Source organism: Sciurus carolinensis, chromosome 3, assembly GCF_902686445.1.
Source record: "Sciurus carolinensis chromosome 3, mSciCar1.2, whole genome shotgun sequence".
NCBI classification, from domain to species: Eukaryota; Metazoa; Chordata; class Mammalia; order Rodentia; family Sciuridae; genus Sciurus; species Sciurus carolinensis.
The window spans coordinates 123,181,499-123,202,616 of NC_062215.1; the positions used below are offsets into that span (position 1 = coordinate 123,181,499).

The window sequence follows — 21,118 nt, forward strand, 5'->3', positions numbered from 1 at the left end:
TTTTTTCCCCTTACTTGGCCTATCAAGCAAGCCTCATGTTCAACACTAGTGCCCCAGCAAGTAAGGCTCTATATTCTTTCTTTGAATGTCATAAAACATTTATTAGGTGCCCTCATGAATGTAACCGTGCCAAGCAGCCAGAGGGCCTACACTTAGGCTGGTGCATTCTTGGGGGTGCGATGTTCCAGATGTCACATCTGTGGACATTTAGCAGGGCTATGCTGCAGCTTTTAGAGGATCATGTTTAAGGCAGGGGGGTGAAGCTAGTCTTTTCCTAACTTTTAAATAAAGGGAATATGTTGTTATAATAAGAAAAGTACATGAAACAAGAGAAACCAGACTGAATTTTTTTCAAGTCAGAAAGGTAATTGTAGTCATAATGCCATCAGCCTCTCTAACTATAAACCTTCAGGACAAAAATGATGAAATGATCATCGTTTTATCCCAAGTGCCCAGTATATAATATGCACTCAAATGTTTGTTGAAGGAAGGAATAAATGCCATTAATCCTATAAATTATATGAAGACAGATGTGGTACTTGGAATAATCAGACAGGACTTGAAGTCAGAAAATTTGGCATCCATACTACCTACCTATGTGGCTTTGAGTAATACTTTGCCCAAGCCTGAACTACATAAATGGAAGCAATGTCTGTTCCACCTATCTCCAAATGTTACAAGGCTCAAATAAGGTTACATGTGGGAAAGACAAGTAACAGGTCAGAAACAGAATGAAGAGGCCTATCACCTCCACTTCTACTTAACATTTAGTTGCTGATTAATCAAACATTTCATAAGTGGAGTTGAAAGAATTGGAAGAGAGAAGCCTTTTCTTATTTGAGAATGATATGACTGTCTCCACTGAAAATCTTATAGAATATACAAACTGTTAGAATCTAGTAAAGAACTATGTAAGATTGCTGTACAAGCTGGGCACTGTGGTGCACGCCTGTAATCCTAGTAACTCAGGATGCTGAGGCAGGAGGATCACAAGTTGAGGCCATCCTTGGCAACTTAGTGAGACCCTATCTCAAAATAAAAAAATAAAATAAAAAGAACTGAAGATGCATCTCAGTAGTAAAGCATCTCTGGGTTCAATCCCCAGTACAAAAAAAAAAAAAAATTGCTACACAAAAATTAATAGCATTCATATTCACCAGCACTGACCAATTTAAACATTTAATTTTAAAAAAGCCTATTCCCCATAGCAATAACAAAAAATGAAGTTACATAGGAATAAATATAAGGAGATGTAAGATCTTTCAAAGAGAATTTAGTAATTTATAAAAATAGTTGAGAAGACTTGAATAAATGAAGAGATACAGAATGTCCACAGATAAGAAGATAACATTCTTCCTCCAAAATAATCTAGAAATTCAACATAATGACAATAAAAATCTTACCATGATCACTTAATGGGGCTTACCAATTTAGTCTTAAAGTTCACAGGAAGACCCAAGGCTCAAGAATAGTGAAAATCATTAAACCATTCTGAAGGAGGGCAGGGCATCAGAGATGTTCTTACCAGGTAAGACCTTAAAGTCATGATATTAAGAATACGGTCTCTGCCCAGTGGTTCTGGAGACTGAGGCAGAACTGCAAGTTCAAAGCCAGCCTCAGCAATGGCAAGGCACTAAGCAACTCACTGAGACCCCTCTCTAAATAAAATACAAAATAGGACTGGGGATGTGGCTCAGTGGTTGAGTGAGTTAGAATTCAAGCCCCAGTAAACTCTCGCTCCCCCCCAAAAAAATATGATCTCTGCACAGGGACAGACAGAAGGCAAGGAATGGACCTACACACAAATGGAGTCTTGATAAATGACAGAGGTTATTACAATCACTGGGGAAATGATGGACCATTCAATGAACCAAACTAAGACAACCAATTATTCATATGGAAAATATTAGACATCACATCATAAGTGAAAATAATTTCAGTGGACTGATAAAGCAAATTGAAAGGCAAAATCATAATAGTTTTTGGAGAAAAGACCATTTTGACATTAGGCAGAGAATTTCTTCAGAACAAAAAAGTCACCACTCATAGACACAATAAAACTGCAAAAAAGTCACAATTTGAACATAAAATAAAACTGCAAACACCACACACAAAAACACTATAATAAAGTTAAAAGATAAACCTCCAACTGGGAAAAGATTTTACTAGAACATACATCTCTAAAATAATGTGTGAAGAATTGATTAATAGTGTTTAAAAATCAATGCAAAAATGCAAATAACCCAAACAAACAAAAAGGCAAAGGATAGGCAATTCACTTCAGAGGAAACATGGATTATGAACTTAGGAAACCATGCTCAACCTCACCAAAATCAGGGAAGTAAGAATTTAAATCATCCTATTTCACACCTATCAACCCACCATGTGCACTAGACTGTACTCCCAGTCCTTAGACGAAATGGACACCATGGGCAACAGCTAGCTGGGCTTAAGTCTTCTTCATAATATTCAATTCAAAAAGGTCATCTACTGTGTGGGAAGACTCCCCACAAGTGAGAGGCCAGAGAGTACTAGACCAGGGCAGGAGTTAAAGGAGTTAAAAGGTGGAAGTAGTGAGAAAAACATGTATGTTTCTACTTTAAGGTTTAGTTCTGCCTACTGATATCAATTTATTATTTTTATTTATTTTGCTTCTCATTTTACCTTGCTGTGGACTGAACCCAGGGCCTCACACATACTAGGTAAGTGCTTTACCACTGAGGTACATCCCCAGTCCTTGATAATCAATTTTTAAATATATCCATTTCTTTACTTTTGGTTCCTTTAAAAATTCTTACACTTTTTGTTATTTTCCTAGAAGAACTTAGAATTATTTTCTCAAATTCCAAAATAAAATTGCATTGTGTTTCACCAGGAAAAAAAAAAAATCTGCCAAGGCTAAGGATTGGGAAAGAGTACAGGCAAGTGTGAACTACCATAAACCACTACTAGGAGTATAATTTGGTATGTACACTAAGGAGATTAATTTGGCAATATCTCAAAAAAATAAAAATATAGTAGAGTACAGTGATTCAATTTTTAGATACATACCTCAGAAATGCTTACACATGTATATAGGTAAACATGCCAAGTAGTTCATTGCAGCATTGTTTATCATAGTTAAAAGCAGAATACCAACAAGAAAATAGATGAAATTTGTGATACTCATTCAATGAAAGATAGCATTAAATAAATTAGAGAAACATGTTAGAATGATATATCTCAAAAACACAAGTCATAAGGTTATGTACAGGATGAGTCCATTCGTATAGTTTCAAAAACATTAGCAGGGTGCAGTGGCACACACCTGTAATCCCTGCAGTTCGGGAGGTTGAGGCAGGAGGATCACAAGCCAACCTCGGCAAAATCAAGGGACTAAGCAACTGAGACCCTGTCTCTAAATAAAATACAAAATAGGCCTGGAGACGTGGTTCAGTGGTCGAGTGCCCCTGAGTTCAATCCCCAGTATCCTCCCTGCCAAAAAAGTTTCAAAAACATGAAAACAGTCCCATATGTGCTTCCACATAATAAGCATATACAACCATTCATGGTATCATTTTGGTAAACATCAAATTCAGAGCAGCAGTTCTCTGAGTATAGCGAGAAAAAAATGGAATGAGACAGGGCTATACAGATTTGAATTATAATGATTTTGTCAGGGAAATAAGCAAATGAACAAAAATGGTGTTAAGAGTTGGATGATGGGGACAGAGGTATTTGTTATGTTTTTTGTTACATTGTTTTCTAATTTTTGTATGTTTGAAATACTTCACTTAAAATGGGCACAATATAAATGCCAGCAATGTTGTTAATGTTTGCTGACAACTATGTAGATCACTGAATTAGCTCATCATTGATAAATGTTGGAATGGTTGATTCCAAGTGTAGGAAGAATATTGATTTCTCTAAGGTTTACTTTTTTAATACTTATATGACAGGCACTGTAGGAAATGGTTTAATGCATGAATTACTGCATTATTTATCTCCATAATTACCCTACAAAGATCACGTTATCATCCCCACTTTATAGAGTAGAAAACCAAGGTTCAGAGTGGAAAGCTGGAGCCCACTTTCACATAACAGGTAAGCAGGTTGCAAGTCCAGATGTGCATAAATCCTAATCCTGTGCACTTGATCACTGTTATCCTCTGACTTTACCTTCACTAAACAGATCACAATGAAAAAGTCACAGAAAGTTACCAAGAATAAAAATGAAGAATAAACTAAGAATTTTCAAATGATCAAGTGTGGGAAGGACTAAGTATTTGGGTATATACAATCAAAAGTAATGCACAAGCCAATTCCAAGTCCAAAATATACAAGTATGGGCTGGGATTGTAGCTCAGTGGTAGAGTGCTTGCCTAGCATGTGTGAGGCACTGGGTTTGATTCTCATCACCACATATAAATAAAATAAAGGTCCATTACAACTAAAAAAATATTTTAAAATATATATGTATACAGGTAAGAACATGTGGTATGAGATAAGGCTAACACTGCCAGAAAGTCAATATTCCTTAAGACCAAACAGACACAGATATAGACCCAGTCATCTTATAAGAGGGAGTCCCGACTGTAGAGGGACCTTTAAACCTCATCAGTTTTCTTTTCTATTGGTCCTTTAAGGCCCACCTTTTCAAATTCATCTAAGTTCTGTACTCAATTCTCTCATTTAAATCTGACTCATCTGGCACTGTGACTTGGTTTTTCTTTTTGCTATTTTTTCTTTTCTTTTTTTTTTGGTACCAAGAATTGAACCCAAGAGTGCTTAACCATTCAGCCACATCATCAGCCCTTTTTTGTATTTTGAGACAAGGTCTTGCTAAGTTATTTAGGACCTCACTAAGTGGCAGAGGCTGGCTTTGAACTTGTGATCCTTCTACCTCAGCCTCCAGTCGCTGGGATTGAAGACATGGGCCACTGCTCCCAGCTTCTTTTTGGTATTTTCTATGAGACCAAGTTACCAACTATTTCAAACTATCGTGTCTTATATGAGAATGGACTATTTCATGTTGTTCAGTTGGTAACAAGTTAATAGCCTCCTAAGCCTTCTCAATTAAGTAGAGGAGTCTTACAGTAAGTTTCAAGGCTTTCTTATGGAACCCAGGAGCAGGAAATGCAGACAGGCACAAAAGCTGGAACTAAAAAATGCAGTTATCAGAAATGAAAGCAGTCATTCTTTTTCTCGGAGGTTGGATTAAGTTGTCCTTGCTTTGTTCTTTCTGCCTCACATGCATGTTAGAAGTGGGACCCTTCAAGGTATCTGTTTCCCAATTCCACGTTCTTAGGAGAAATCATCTAACTGGCTCAACTCTGACCAAAGTCCATCCACCTTGTTTAATCTGAAAAGCTCCTCCTTGAAGGAGGAATGTTTTGGGTTGTTTTAGTACCAGGGATTGAACCCAGGGGTTCTTAACCACTGAACCACATCCCCAGGACTCCCCTACACACACTTTTTTTTTTTTTTTTTTTTTTTTTGAGAAAGTGTCTTACTTAGTTGCTGAGGTTGGATTTGAGCTTGTGATCTTCCTGCCTCAGCCTCCCAAGCCACCGGGATTCCGGTGTGTGCTACCAAACCTGGCATCACGCCGTTTTTAAATACTGTTTTAAAAAAATACATAGACGGTATAAAGGTTTATTTCATAACACCAAATAAAAATGAGATTTTTAAGTTCAAATGTTACACTTCAAGGAAAATAAACAAGTTACCTCTAGGTGAACTGTCATTCTAATTTTTATACTTATTACTCCAATATTAATCAGTACACAACTGTAAAATAATCTTTTCCTCATTCCTGATCTAGCCAATCACCTGCCCATCCTTCTTCTCACCAATACTGTCGTGCCCTGCACTGTCTCTATAGGCTTTTTCCAACCATGCCCTCAACTGACTGGTCTTTAATCCACTCAGTTCAACAGGCAATTCTTCATTGCCTAAGCCAGCAGTCTTTTCTTGATCTTCATCAACTTAACTTTATTGCACTTGATGATCAGCACAACCTTGACACTTATTATGGTCTTCTTGACTGCTTCTCTAATTCTTTACCAGTTCCTTTAGTGTGGTTGTTTCCCAAGTTTAGTTGTCAGCTCAACTAGATTCCACGGTGTTTGAAAACTCTGAACTTGAACTTAATTCTTCTGCAAAAGCCCCCCTCCCAAAATTAGCTATCATTGATAAACACTAAATTCTCAGCTCCTTGCAATGACAGTTCCTCTCCAAAATGTCTTCATTCCATCTCTCATAAATTCCCCTATTATGCATAGTGTGCCTTTGCTAATGACTCTGCCTGCATTTTCCAGACTTCTGCATGCAGAATTCTCCCTTTTAGTTTTCTATAGCCCATTAAATCTTCCACAAGTATATATTTACAATATATTCGATTATATGCAAATCTATCTGAACAAAGCAAGTAGCCAATTCATGTCTTTGTGTCTCCAAAACACTAAATAAAGGTGAGTTCACTAAAATATCCAATTCTGTTCCTAAGCCATCAACACTAATGTCTTACACCTTTGTCAGACAAGACTGAATACTCATTCATAGCATTAAGTTGTAAACATACTGTATACGGAAACAATTCTTTCACAATGAAAACAATTTTTACCAACTTCATATAGTTTAAACTGAAAAATAAATTGTCTACCAACAGGTAGCATGACTAACATATCTTAATTTTAAAACCAAATGTATTCCAAAATCATTTATGTAACAATCTCGAATTTCAAACAATGCTCAATACAATAAAAATTTTTTTTAAATATTCCAAGCAATACAAAGAATAAACTACAATTAAGATCCCAAAGAGAGGGGCTTGGGTTGTGGCCCCAGTGGTAGAGCGCTTGCCTAGCATGTGTGAGGCACAGGGTTTGATTCTTAGCACCATATATAAATAAATGAGTAAAATAAAGATCCTACAACTAAAAATGTATATAAACATAATTTTTAAAAAAGATACCAGAAAAGCTTGCCGAATTTTTAGTGATTATAACACAGGAGTGTCTATCAGAGCAACCTGAGAAACTGTTTCAAAATATACATAGCCTCCACCCGAACAGGTCAAGAATGAGACCAACCAACTCTCCATCATGTCAACTCAGGAACCAACTTCAACAACTCTTAAAAGCACAAGTAGTAAAATCAAAATCAATAAAAGGCGCAGTGCAGTGGCGTAGACCTGTAAGCCCAGTGGCTCAGGAGGCTGATGCAGGAGGATGGCAAGTTCAAACCAGCCTCAGCAACTAAACCAGGCCCTAATCAACTCAGTGAGACCCCGTCTGTCTAAATTAAACACAAAAAAGGGCCTGGGATGTGGTTCAGTGGTTAAATGCCCCCGAGTTCAATCCCTGATAGCAACCCCCGCCCCCCACTCCACCACACACAAAAAATAATGGAATGGTATCAAACTAAAAAGCTGCTTCATAGCAAAGGAAACAATCAAGAACATGAAGAGCCTACAGAAAAGGAGAAAATCTTTGCCACCTGCACCTCAGACAGAGCAGGATATATAATCTCCAGGATATATAAAGAACTCAAAAACCTAACACCAATTAAATCAAATAACCCAATCAATAAATGGGCAAAGAAACTGATTTCACAGCAGAAATAAAAATGGTCAACATATATGAGAAATGGTCAACATTTCTAGCAGTTAGAGAAATGCAAATTAAACTACACTGAGGTTCTATCACTCCAATCAGAATGGCAATTATCAAGAATACAAGTAACAATAAATGTTGGTGAGGATGTGGGGAAAAAGGTACACCCATACGTTACTGGTAGGACTCCCAAGTTGGTGCAACCACTATGGAAAGCAGTAAGGAGATTCCTCAGAAAACTTGGAATGGAACCATCACTTAACCCAGTTATCCCACTCGTTGGCCTATACCCAAAGGACTTAAAATCAGCCCACTACAGTGATGCAGACCTATCAGTGTTTACATGGTAGCTCAATTCACAATAGCTAAACTATGGAACCAACCTAAGTGCCCTTTAACAGATGAGCAGAAAAAGAAAATGTGGTATATAAACACTATAGAATATTACTCAAACATAAAGAATGAAATTATGTCATTTGCCATTAAATGGGAGGGAACTGGAGATTCATGTTAAGTGAAATAGGCCATTCCCCAAAACCAAAGGCCCAATGTTCTTTGATATGCAGATGCCAACACACAATAAGGGGAGGAATATAAGTTCATTGGATTAGACAAAGGGGAATGAGGGGAAGGGAGCAGGGAGAGAATAGACAGTGGAATGAACTGGACATTCCTTTGCTATGTTCATATATTAATACCCCACCACTGAAACTCCACATCATCTACAACCACAAGAATGGGACCCTTATAGAATGTTATACTCCATGTGTAGATGTCAAATGACACTCTACTGTCATGAATATCTGAAGAGATTTTTTTAAAAAATGAGGTCAAACATATGGACTTAACGAAACAAACAAAAGCTCCCTAGCACTTTCTGATGAACAATATTGGTTGATTTTTTTTTTTTTGGTAGAGCTGGAGATTAAATCCAGGGCCTTATGCATGCTAGGCAACCACTCTACCAACTGAGCTATATCCCCAGCCTTGGTTAAGAACTATTTCTAAGACATGGCTTCAGCTTATCTGTATATGTCTTATTAAAACGGGGACTAGAACTGTAGCTTAGTGGTAGAGAGCTTGCCTCACGTGTTTCATGAAGCCCTGGGTTTGATCCTCAGCACCACACAAAAACATATATAGGTATTATGTCTATCTATAATTTAAGAAAAATTTTTTAAACATCAAACCTTTTCACTATTTTAAAGGTGAAAGTTATTTACAAGGCATCTTATAAGTGTATCTCACTGAAAAATTTTGTGTACTTTTTTGTTAACTAAGTCACTTTTCAAAGTCATCTTTAAGTAACAATCCACAGAAATGAGATGCCTTTTTTTTTTTTTTTTTTGTGGTGCTGGGGATTGAACCCAGGGCCTTGTGCTTGCACTCTACCAACTGATCTATGTCCTCAGCCCGACAGAAAATGAGATGCTTTTAAATGATTTTTTTTTTTTTTTGAGTCATACAGTGGAGCAGATACCTAGTCTACTAGTGAACAACAGAAATTACTTGTATGTAATTACCTGTATGTAAATATACTGTATACTAGTCTTTATAAAACAAAGCAAATGAAACACCTAAACACTCATTGAATACTCATATACACTTATGCAGATTTTGTTAACAGAAAAAAATGACCTTAGAGTAAGTAATTCTTCAAATATTACATGTCTAGAACATATTCAACATAGAAAAATAGAAATATTTAAGACTTGAGGTTGAATGCTTTCCTTGTTAGGAAAAAGATCTATGATCATTAATATATTCTTAGAGGGTGCTAATAAAATCTAAGAACTTACCTAAATAATTTTCAGGACTATTTTTCTTCATTGCACTTAGTCTCTAAATTATGTTTGAAAATTCTTGGATCAAGTGCTCTATAAACTTAGGATAAAACTTTAATATTATTTAGAAACATCTTTACTTATTCTAAAAAGGTTTAATCTCCTGACTCAATGGACAGTTTGTTCACATAGAATAATCATCTTTGCACAATCTTAAAATATTAAAAAAATGACTCTAAAAATTATCTACAGGGATTTGAAGATTCAATTTCTAATCCTTGTAACTTCAAAACAATCATACATTCCTTTGATTTGTTTCTATAATTTCAAGGAATCTTCTCTTTCCACATATGGAAAAACTGTCCACATTTAATTTATATGTGTGTTTAGAGTTGTCCTATGCATTCAAATATGTAACAAGGTCAGACTGGGTCTGGAAAAACAACAATGGAAAACTTTTATCACTTCTGAATACATGTGCAAAGGAATGATTTTTACTTTTTTCCTGTCTCTTCCTTTCCTCCCACTCTGTCTTTATCATTAGACACAAACATTCAAAAAGATCTTTCTTGAACAGATCCTTCCCATCTTGCTCACCAAAGTTCGTCTTACATTACCACTTTAAGCAGTGTTTATGTTAACTTAGGTTTTTGATAAGTCAAAATGCACTGCTTTAAAGGCAAAAACAAGGTCACAAAATGGAATTGATAAAACTAATATGAATTAACATAGGCTAAGAGTTTATAGATTTTTTTTTTCAAAAGTTGTATGTTAACAAAGTCATTCTTAGGTGAAAAATTAAATTGCCAGTTTAATTTTCTACACAACTCATTAAGTAAATATACCTGTTTACAATTTCAGTGTCTACAATCGAGAATCTGAAATGGCTAAGTTAAAGAAAAATAAGCTACACAAATTTTCTTACCCCACACCACTATAATATTTTAAATGCATAGGAATACAACAAACTCAAAAGAAAAAAAAATAGTGTTTTATTAACTACCACACTGTTATAATACACTTTAAACGTACAATAAGGTAGCCTTTAAATCTGAGGTGGTCTTAAAGATAACAAATGAACAGAATTTCAAATTTTTGAAATAGGTGAACTGCTGCAGTTATAGGTATACATTTAGGAAAATTGTATAGCTCTTACAAGACCAGCAATGTAACTTTATTTTGTACATTTTTAATTGAAAATATAAACAATAATTAAAAAATAAAAAGAAAATACAGCATAATAAAAAAACATACGTTTCTCAATTAAATGTATTGGATACATATAAATTTTAAGGGAAGAAGCAAAAAAGGAAAATGGTTGATATTTAAGTGCAGACTGACTACCTAGACAAAAAAAAAAAAAAAAAAAAAAAAAACTTAAAAAAATATCATAAAACCTCTAGTTTTCTATGACTAATATCCATATGGTTGGAGTATCGTCACTATGGAAGTGATTTTGTTATGTTTGCATATGTTATACTTTACTGGTAATTTACATGATGGCTTTTAAGGCCCTGGCAGACATATGGTTTTTAGAAACAAGATTGGATAAAAATCACTGCTAAGACGCAATACACCTTATTTTTTTGGTCCTCCAATATTCAAGAAAAGGGATAATTCACTATAACATTTTTTACCACCCAAATGCCTCAACCTATACATTTTACACTTTTTTAAAGATTGGTTATATTGCCCAACTTCGTTATTGAAAGAATATTAACAAGACATTATTTTGGCAAATTAAATCTTAAACATGGCTTTTCAACAGGATTTAAAAGGTGACTATCCCTAGAGTTCCATGTTAAAATGTAGTTTTCAAAATCTTACAAGAGTAATGCTTAAAATATTGTACATAGTTAACCTAATTAAAATAATTAGCTTCAAAATGACAAATTGATAAGCTAAGTAAAGCCTACACTATGTAACATTTGCTTGGAAACTTGATTTGTCAGTTATGCATAATAAAAATTCCAGTCATCAAGAAAATTACAAAAATTTTTATCATAACATGATTTCTTTCACCCACCAACTTTTTTTTTTTTTTTATCTTACAATAGATAAATACCAACATGTTCTCATTTTTACACTAAACCACACAGGATTGATGCATTTGGTTAGACTACCATTCGCATTGTTAAATTCAATTTTCTCTTTATATAACTTGGTAAAATTTCATTTCTTCTAGATTCCAAAAGTACCTACAAAACCCATGCAATTTTACCATTTTTAATATACTATGGAATATCATACAAAGTAAGGCATTTCAGTGTCATGTATAACCAAGTTACTGTCAATCCAAAAATTTTTGCACATCAATAAAAAGATATCTAAGAACTTAGGAACAATATTCTTCTCACTACTGTATAAAAATAACCACAATGAATAAGTATTTGTGTAATATTTACTCCATTGTCTCATTTCCAGAAACTGTCACAAGCTGTAAAGGTATTTCAGTGTTGGTAAGGATATCCTGATTGCTGGTGGCAGAAGTATTAACAGTTCCTATCCCTGAAACAGAACCTTGTTGAATATTTGCAAGGATAAGTGTTGTTCCTCCTGCAGTTATCAAAGTATCGTCTCGCCCAGCTTCCACAGAGGCTAGCACTGTACTGCTAGAGTGAATAACTTTTTTGTTTTGATGTGTTTTAATATGTTTGGCAAGGTGGTCACTTCTCATAAAGCGTTTTGAACATTCTGGACAAACAAATTTCTTCTCACCTGTTAAGAAAAAAAATTAAGTTACTTAGTTTAAAAAATTCAATTTCAATATTGAGATCCTCTCTCCTGAAACAAAGCCAAGACTAATGATTGAGTGGGAAAAACAGGGATCTATTAAAATTGTATTAGTTTCATGAGCTGCTTCCTCAAGATTTCTTTTATAGAATATCTCTCCAAAATAAATTTCATCTTTACTTTTTGATGAAAAGCAATCCTCAAACATACTGTATAAGAGACTAATAAACTATGACAAGAATTTTATTTGAAACACCTCTGTTAAAGCCTGTAATGCCAGTGACTCAGGAGGCTGAGTCAGGAAGACCAAAGTTCAAGGCCAACCTGGGTAACTTAGGTCAGTGGTAGAATGCAGAAGGCCATGGTTGGTTCAAGACTCAAGGTGAAAGAAAAAGAAACTAGCTAATCACAATCATCTACATGTAATACACTTCTTTTCGTATCCACAAAACTAAACCTTCAACTCTTAAATATGAACTCAAAGTAAAAACACTGAGTACTTCCAGAGTAAAAGCAAAGATGTAAGCTTGAGGCTCAAAAAGATGAATTCCAAGAATAATGGAGATGGCTACCTGACATGGTTTCATCTGAAATAACCAATATCAGCCTGATATAGGAAAATTTTAAAGGTGTTAACATAAACATGATGCCTAAATTTACTTTCTAGCAAGAATACTATACTTAATGATAGACAGATTGAACTTCCATTGTATCAATGACCTACTACATAAGAGGACTATGAAAGAGAAGGCAAAGGCCAACCTAAAGGAATCAAGAGTGAAATCAATCAATTAATCTAGTAAACAGTTTAATTTTTTTCTTCAAAAATGCTTTATCCACCAGGCACAGTGTGAAGCATATAATCTCAGCAATTTGGGAAGCTGAAATTTATGCACATTACATCACCCACTTAAAGATGTATAACGTTCATTTAGCTTTCAATTTAAAAATCCTAAGTAGTACTCCCTTGTAGGTAATTTGTATCCTCTTTAACCCAAAATTATTTGATCACACACTTTTCCCTCCATTTACATTATGTCCTCTTACAACTTACTGACCAAACTGCATTAAGGAAAATCTTAAGGTCTATTACCCAAGGATGCCTTTCTATCTCAAGCAACAACTGTCTTTCCTTCTAAGAATTTTCAACAGCACAAATTATAACACAAAATCTTTTCACTTTTTTTACCTACATTTTTGTTTGTTTGTTTCAGGGATTGAACCCAGGGGCACTTAACCACTAAGTCATATCCCCCAGCCCTTTTTAAAAATTTTATTTAGAGACAGGGTCTCACCAAGATGCTGAGGCTGGTTTTTAACTCACAATCCTCCTGTCTCACTCTCCAGAGACACTGGGATTACAGGCCTGCACCATAACACCTGGCTTCTATTTTCAAATATTGTTTGTTGCAATGTAATACAGGTTAATCTCATCTGGCTAGCACCTAATGAAAGATATAGGAAGTAGAACATCTAATATGTGTACTGCTTTATACACTTCACTGATTATTATGTACAGTATTTAGAGCCAAATTTAAAAAGCATGAAGCATTCAAAAGCTACTTTCTGACTACTCTGAGACTACCCTGTTCTCCAAAAAAAAACCTCATTATATAAGTAATAAACTGTTTTATGCCCTGTTAAAAATTTTTAGAAAAAATAAATTATTACAACAACAAAAAGCATGAAGCAAAAACAAGGACAGTTTATTTGCTTATCTAATAGAAAACTTGGATTGGATTCTAGATGTAGCAGATTTCAAAATCCAATACTGCTCTTCATTTCACCATGCTTTTTTCTTCTAAACTCTCAGGAGATTTTGTAACAGTATCTATTTTTCAATTCTTTAATGTTGAGCATAGACTGATGAATACTTTGACCATGTATTTTAACATGGTAGCAGGAGAAAACTATCTCTGAATTATTATGTTTGGATCAACCCTAGGTCTACCTCATGTAACAACCACATAATGCTATGTAAAAACAACTAAACAATGTACACATACAAATACGGCATAATGAATCCCACTATTACATATAACACACCAGTAAGAAAATTTTTAAAAATTAAATAAAGGGGGCTAGGATTGTGGCTCAGTGGCAGAGCTCTTGCCTAAGCATGCGTGAGGCACTGGGTTTGAGTCTCAGCACTGCAATATAAATAAATAGAAGTCCATTGATAACTAAAAAACTGTGTTTTTTTAAAAAAATTAAAGGAGAGTTTTAACATCAACAATGCCTTGGCTATTCCTCAGTGGAATATCTTTCCCTCACCTCACAGATAATAATTAACAACAGAAAAGGTGAAATGCCCAAATTTATCAGAACAAAAGGTTTACTCTTTGCGATAGTGTTAGGAGGAAAGAAAAAAAAAAAAAAAAAGGGATTGAGAATAAAAGTAACCAATGTCTGCATAAAATAAAGCTTAGTTTTACAGCTAGTTCCCATTGGCTTATTCTTTGGAAATAAGGTTTTTATATTATTGTTACTGAAAGTAACTGATATATAATTAATTATCAATATTAAATTCATCAAATATTAGGATGCAAGTAAAAGCTCAGTGTGTAGTGTATACTTAGAATATGCATATAGTTCAATCCCCAGCACACAAACACAAAAACAAATCAAATCAAACAAAATATTAGTAACCTGTATGTGTTCTTCTGTGCCTCTGTAATTCATCACTTCGAGTAAATCTTTTGCCACAGAACATCCAGTTACAAATAAAAGGGCGCTCTCCAGAATGCCAACGCAAATGCGCTCTCAGATGTGAGGTCTTCCCATAGACTTTACCACATCCTGGTATATGACAAATGTGTTGCTTCTTTTTCCCAAGATTGGTACCTCTAAAAAAACACACACAGAATAATATACACTTATATGAAAGTACTCAAATGGACATTACCGCTTACATCATATATCCATCCTCATGTTGTATTTCAAAGAGAATTCACATTATCAACATGATATCAATCAGAAACCAAAACTATTTTGTATCTATTTAAATGAAAATTTATATTTTAAACATTGTTTTACATGTTAACTTTACCTCAGAATTAATGATTGCTGTCCAAATGTAAATATACTTAAGAATTATGTAATTTTGAACATACATGAATGTACAGTAAAACTATTTACTATTCGGTCAAAAACAATTCTCAAATACTACACATAAGCTCAATTCAATTAACTGGGAAACTTTTTATTAAAATAGTCATGATGTCATGTCAGATAATTTTAAAATATTTAAACCAAAATATAAATGCACACATTTAACTGAGCACAGGCACAATTAAAAGGTATATAGGTAGTTTAAACACTTTAAATTAACATGATTTAAGCATATTTATTCAAATTAATGTGATTTAAGCATTTTTTAAAATATTTGAATAGCTACGCCCTATATATACACTGACTTGGAGAAAGCTTTTTAAATTTTTTAAAAATTTAGCTAAACCTATTGTCTTAACTTTATCATTCAATGAAATCAAAATTATTTTTACAGCTAACTTTCTCCTGCCATAAACCATGCAAAGATATCCCCCAAAATACATAAAAGATATAACAAAAGAACATCTTTCCCATGTCATAAAATTTGACATTACATTTCAGTATTTGATACCAAGAACAGAGTTTGGGAGACATGTGCTTTGATGAGTGAACAGAGGCTTCTAAAAACTTTTTTGATTCCAGAACTGATATATGAATAGCATTAAACACTACAACAACAAAAAAAATCAGGCCATTACTAAAATTAGTTTTTTTAAAAAAAACATGACATTTTAGACACAACAATTACCAAAATCACATTGTATAAACTTTGCAATGTTTCTCTGAGATTTAAAAGTATATTTAACCTCCCATTTCCCATCCTCCCCCAATTTCACAGTCTAGGTGTAGCCTATAAACTTTCCATAGCCTGTAAATCCTCCTGTATATAATACACCTATTGTTTTCCAAATTTTACTGGAAAAATGCATATTTCCCCACATTTATAGTTTAATGTACTCACACTCAGTAGCATGTGAAATTGCCATAGGACAAACAGTGCTAAACGGTGCAGTGCTGGCTGTTAGATGCCATAGGTGTTCTGAACAGGGAGACATCAATGTGGGCTCCAGTAGTTAGAGAAGACTTCGTGGAGGAGGTGGGTAGGATTTAGATAGAAAGAAGGGAAGGCATTCCAGGCAGAGGAATAGCATAAGTAAAGACAAGGAGGAGTCATGCTGTTGTCTCAAGGGCAAGGATGTCATAATCTAACACAATTCTAGTTTCTGCTCCAGTCCACCCCCATTTTCAACAACTCTCTTCAAAGAGCTGGGTCTCATGAGTGAAATGTTTTTCTGGCTCACTTGCAATGCCAAAGTCTTATTGTTTCCATTTCATTCAGCTTCTTAAAATTTTGCTTTACTCTTAAATAGCCCTAAGAAAAAGAGCAATGTTTGTGGCTAGTGATGTACAAACCAATTTTACATATTGTGTTCACCATAGCAATTTCACAGAGAACTCAATTCAGTTCAATTGTATATTCATGACCTCTTGCCTCTCCTTTAAGATTATCACTTAGGTGATAAACTCAAACTTTTTATAAACTCAAAAGTGCTATTTCACAAACTCAGCAAAATTTAGCTTAAGAGCACTAAGTAAGTCTTAAGACTCTAACAAATCAACACAACAAATCTGGATTCTCAAAGGATCAAAAAACTAGTAGGGAAAGATTTTTCAATTAAATTATTAGGAGAAATATTCACTGTTTAAAAACGGGATAAGTATCTAAGAAAGAAAAAGCGAGGCATGGTTGTACATAAATACTATAATTTAAGGGAAATGCTCAACACTCAAGTCCAAGTTTCTACTTTAAAAGGAAATCTGGGGCTAGGACTGTAGCTAGGTGGTAGAGCATTTGACAAACATGTATGAGGAACTGGGTTCAATCCCCAGCATTGCACAAAGAAAGGGTGGGGGGATTTAATTCGAGATAAGACCTAAATATACTACTAGATATAAATTTATACCAAGTCCTATAAAGGGAAAGGACTGAAGTGAATTTCTCAACAAACTTCAGGTAAGATTCACACATCTTTTCTTCTTGACTGACACATAATTAGATACCACTAACATCTAGTAGATAACCTAAAAAAACTAACAATTTTAAGATTCTATTCCTAAGTGCCCAGTGATTTAATGATGATAAGATAGTGACACAGAACAAATAATACTAAATTCTGGGTACTTCTTGGTTAGGGTGGGAGAAACAAGACAAACTAAATGCTGACAAAACAGATTTTACAAATGAACTTTAAAAATATGGATCAATGCTTTTAATCCATACAAAACCTACACAATGATAATGTCTTTAACATTCTATTTTACTTTAACACAATCGTCTCCTCCACTAGTGACTCTGAAGGTTGGTTCTGCTCAATAAATACTGGCTAAACAAATAAGTTTTTATTATTTTTACACTTTGCTCAAAGAGAGAGACAAACAGTTCTTCAATGATGAATGAAATTAGTTCTCAAAAAAGGCCATCTTGCCTATATTCTTCTTTTTTTTTTTTTTTTGCAGTGCTGGGGATCAAACCCAGGGCCTTGTGCTTGCAAGACAAGCACTCTACGGACTGAGCTATCTCCCCAGCCCTTGCCCATATTCTTTTAAAATTTTTTTAAGAAAATGGTTGAGGAAAAAAGGCCAATATTCTATTTTTTAAAAGTTTTATGTGCCACTTATCTTTGCAGAATACTATGGAATACTTTAGACTTACTATATATGTCAATGCTTCTACTAATTAGATGCAACAATTGTAGTTTACACAAGTATTCCTAATACACACACACACACACACACACACACACACATAGTTGAATTGTGTTCAAATGAGTTTTAAGAGACAATATGGTTTTCTTCTTAAGAACCTTGATTTTTATTACTTATAAGAAGTTATTTTTTAAAACGAAGTCACAAATGTCCTAGAAAAAAATAACTGAACATTTCGGATAGCGATGGCTTTTAACAGCCTAACAAGGCATCTAATAAAACACTGACCAACTTAAATTTTTTGTGTGTGCTTAAAAACAAAGTTTGTCAGAATGATGGAACTACTCATATAACAATACATTTTGCAAACCACTGACATTAAATTGAGGCAATATAAAACTAGGAAAAAATATTTGCACATGACAATACATAAACGAACGGATTCACAAAAGACAAACAATTCATAAAAGAAATTTTAAAATGGCAAAATAACAACCAAAAAAAATGTTCAACCTCACCAAGTAAAACAATACTGATATATTATTTTCGCCTGTCAGCTTTAAAAGGTTAAATGATTAAAATCCAGTGTTGGTCAGGATGTGAAAATGCAGATAATCTTAATACAATGCCGGTGGGAGTTGAAAATGATACAGCTTTCCTAGCACAAAATTCTTTCAACCCAGCAATTCTACTTCTACCAATTTATATTAATGATATATAATCAGACAAATGTGCAAAGACCTATGTGCAAGGATTATGACAAGCCCCCCAAAAAGGAGATATTAAATTATTACACATCATGCAATAGAATACTACACAGACATAAATATGGTCACAAAAGTTTTCAAAATAAGATAAGACGTACAAAACAGTGAGGAAATAATGATTCTACTTTAAAATACATGTAATATCTGAAAGGATACATAACAAAATGCTACAGTGGTTATGTTAAAGTAGATTAGGATTTTGGTGTTTTAAAAATATTATTCTATATCGCTGAATTTTTAGGAAAAAATGTTATTTTAGTACAAACTAATTAAAAGATTTTTACTTTAAAAAATAAATAAAACAGGCCAGGTCTTGGTCTATAATTAGATTTGATTTGTATAAGTTCCTCTAAAATGAGAATAAATTTCAGAAGTTATTGCCTAACCAGAATTCCACTTTTTTTGAACAAATAAATTTAAAACAACTGATTACAATAAGTGCAAACACCTAAGAATGAAATGCAAAAGCAGATTCAGTCTGAATATAGTACAGCATAATGGTAAAAGTTTTGGAGTAAGTAACTGTGTTCTCGAGTCATTCTGCCTGTCTCTACCTCACTGATATGACATACTGGATGACAAGACATACTGGAATATAGTAAGTTGACAATGTTAGCAGTTACTAGTCATTATAATTATTATTATTATTATTATTAGTAGTAGTAGTAGTAGTAGTAGTAATAGTAGTAATAATAGTAATAGTAGTAGTAGTAGTAGTATTACTATTATTGCAAATGGGCTGGCCAATGTACAAATCCACAAATAAGACTAACCCAGAGAGGCAGAAAGATGATTAAGCCTACGAGATAAACTGTGTATATTATATACACACTTCTATTTTGCAGTATATTTTGTCACTTAAACAGTACTTAAGAGTAGCGTGTTAAGACCTTTCACTATGACTGAGGATTTGTTTAGTATGGCTTTACGTAAAGTTCTACCAGTTTTTGCTCACGTATTTCGAAGCTGTACAAAAATGTACCATGAATATTAGATCTGCTTGACAGAAACTTCACATTATTAACAAGAAATATAACCCTATCTGTCCACCTGATGCTTTTCCCTTAATCCTATCCTTGCCTGATAGCAACATTGCTATCCAAGTTTTCTCTTTGTCAACATTTGCCTAATAAATCTTTCTTCATCCATCCTTTTCAACATTACTGCATCAATTATTTAAGGTGTTCCTCAAAAATACTGAGTCACAATCTCTTATTTAATAAGCTTAATTAGCACCCAATTTGACACAAATACTAATGGTTTGAATTTATTCCTGTCATGTTATTGTCTTAGCATTTAGTTCAACACTACAACGGCATTTAAAACAAAAATTCCACCATTAAGGCCCTTTTTTTCCCATTTCCCATTTCTGTTGAAAATGGAAAATGTTTGTGCTTATCAACTATTTCTGAATTTTCTATCTAATAAAAACAAGAATAAGTTTACAAACTGCAATTCTCAAGCTAAGAATTCTTTTATTGTATTTAAGTAAAACCCACTGCTAGTTTGCTACCAGGATTATTTCTGATATAGGCCAATAAAATCGCATCTGTTATATTTAAAAAAAAAAAAAAAACTAAATAATTTTAAAGGCATTCAGATCTGAAAATTTAATTTCACATATTTTTGTTTTCTAACTTATGCCACACTCATACAATCACACACCCAAAAATGATCATGTAATGAATAATTTTCCAAATTAAGTGACATGGCATGCAGTATTTTAAAAATTAGGGATGGTCATACTAGGACTCTTAAAAAATACAAAACCAAAAAGAGTATGGTTCATGTATGCATACCTCCCACCGCCTTCTTTACAGTTGGGACAGGTACAAGCTACCCTCCGAAGTCTTTTTCCTTCTTGATGTTGTTGGTCCCCTTCTTCATCTACCACCTGTACTCTTAAGTGTGTTAGATCATTGGTATTCAATGTAGAATCACCACTGAGCTGCCACTCTTCAGGATCAGGTTCTTCTTCCTTGATCCTAATATCTAAAGAAAAAAACAAATGCAAATGAGAAGCAGCCCACTGGCACTGAAAGAAAGCATAAGATCTAAACTTATCTAACTGAATAACAGGTTAAAAAATAAAAATTAAAAACAAAACAAAAACTACCTGTTTGCAGAACATAATCATTGTTAATTTCTGCCTTATTCCTTTCAAAATAATTTTATTCTAAATATCAAAGATAAAGCAATAATGGAAATAAAGCCAGTAGGACAGCTTACTTCTTAACAAATTCAGTAAGAGTGAAACTTCAGTTATTACAGTTGTTCAGTTAGTCAATAAACCTAATGATCAATATAGTGTGGAACAAATTCTAATGCCTTTAAATCTCTCATAACTTACATCCATTCTGCCTATTTGTAGGTAATATATGGAATGCAAAAGGCAGCATTCACTTGAAACTGTTGCTCACAAACTTAAGCTTCCAAAAAAGCTTAAGTTTTTAGAAGTCAACCATTACTAAAATTATCTATA

The 21,118-nt window shown here is 33.9% G+C and overlaps 1 protein-coding gene across 1 annotated transcript in view; it reads right to left on the bottom strand.

Moving 5' to 3' along the window:
• Positions 1-10,348: 10,348 nt before the first annotated feature.
• Sp3 (Sp3 transcription factor) overlaps positions 10,349-21,118 on the bottom strand; it is a 48,121-nt gene continuing 37,351 nt past the window's right edge. The window contains exons 5-7 of the mRNA XM_047545911.1: positions 20,436-20,628; positions 14,762-14,958; positions 10,349-12,097 (exon numbers count right to left, since the gene is read on the bottom strand). Coding sequence (XP_047401867.1) covers positions 11,781-12,097; positions 14,762-14,958; positions 20,436-20,628 — 707 coding nt within the window. The 3' untranslated portion in view covers positions 10,349-11,780. The remainder of the gene's footprint in view (positions 12,098-14,761; positions 14,959-20,435; positions 20,629-21,118) is intronic.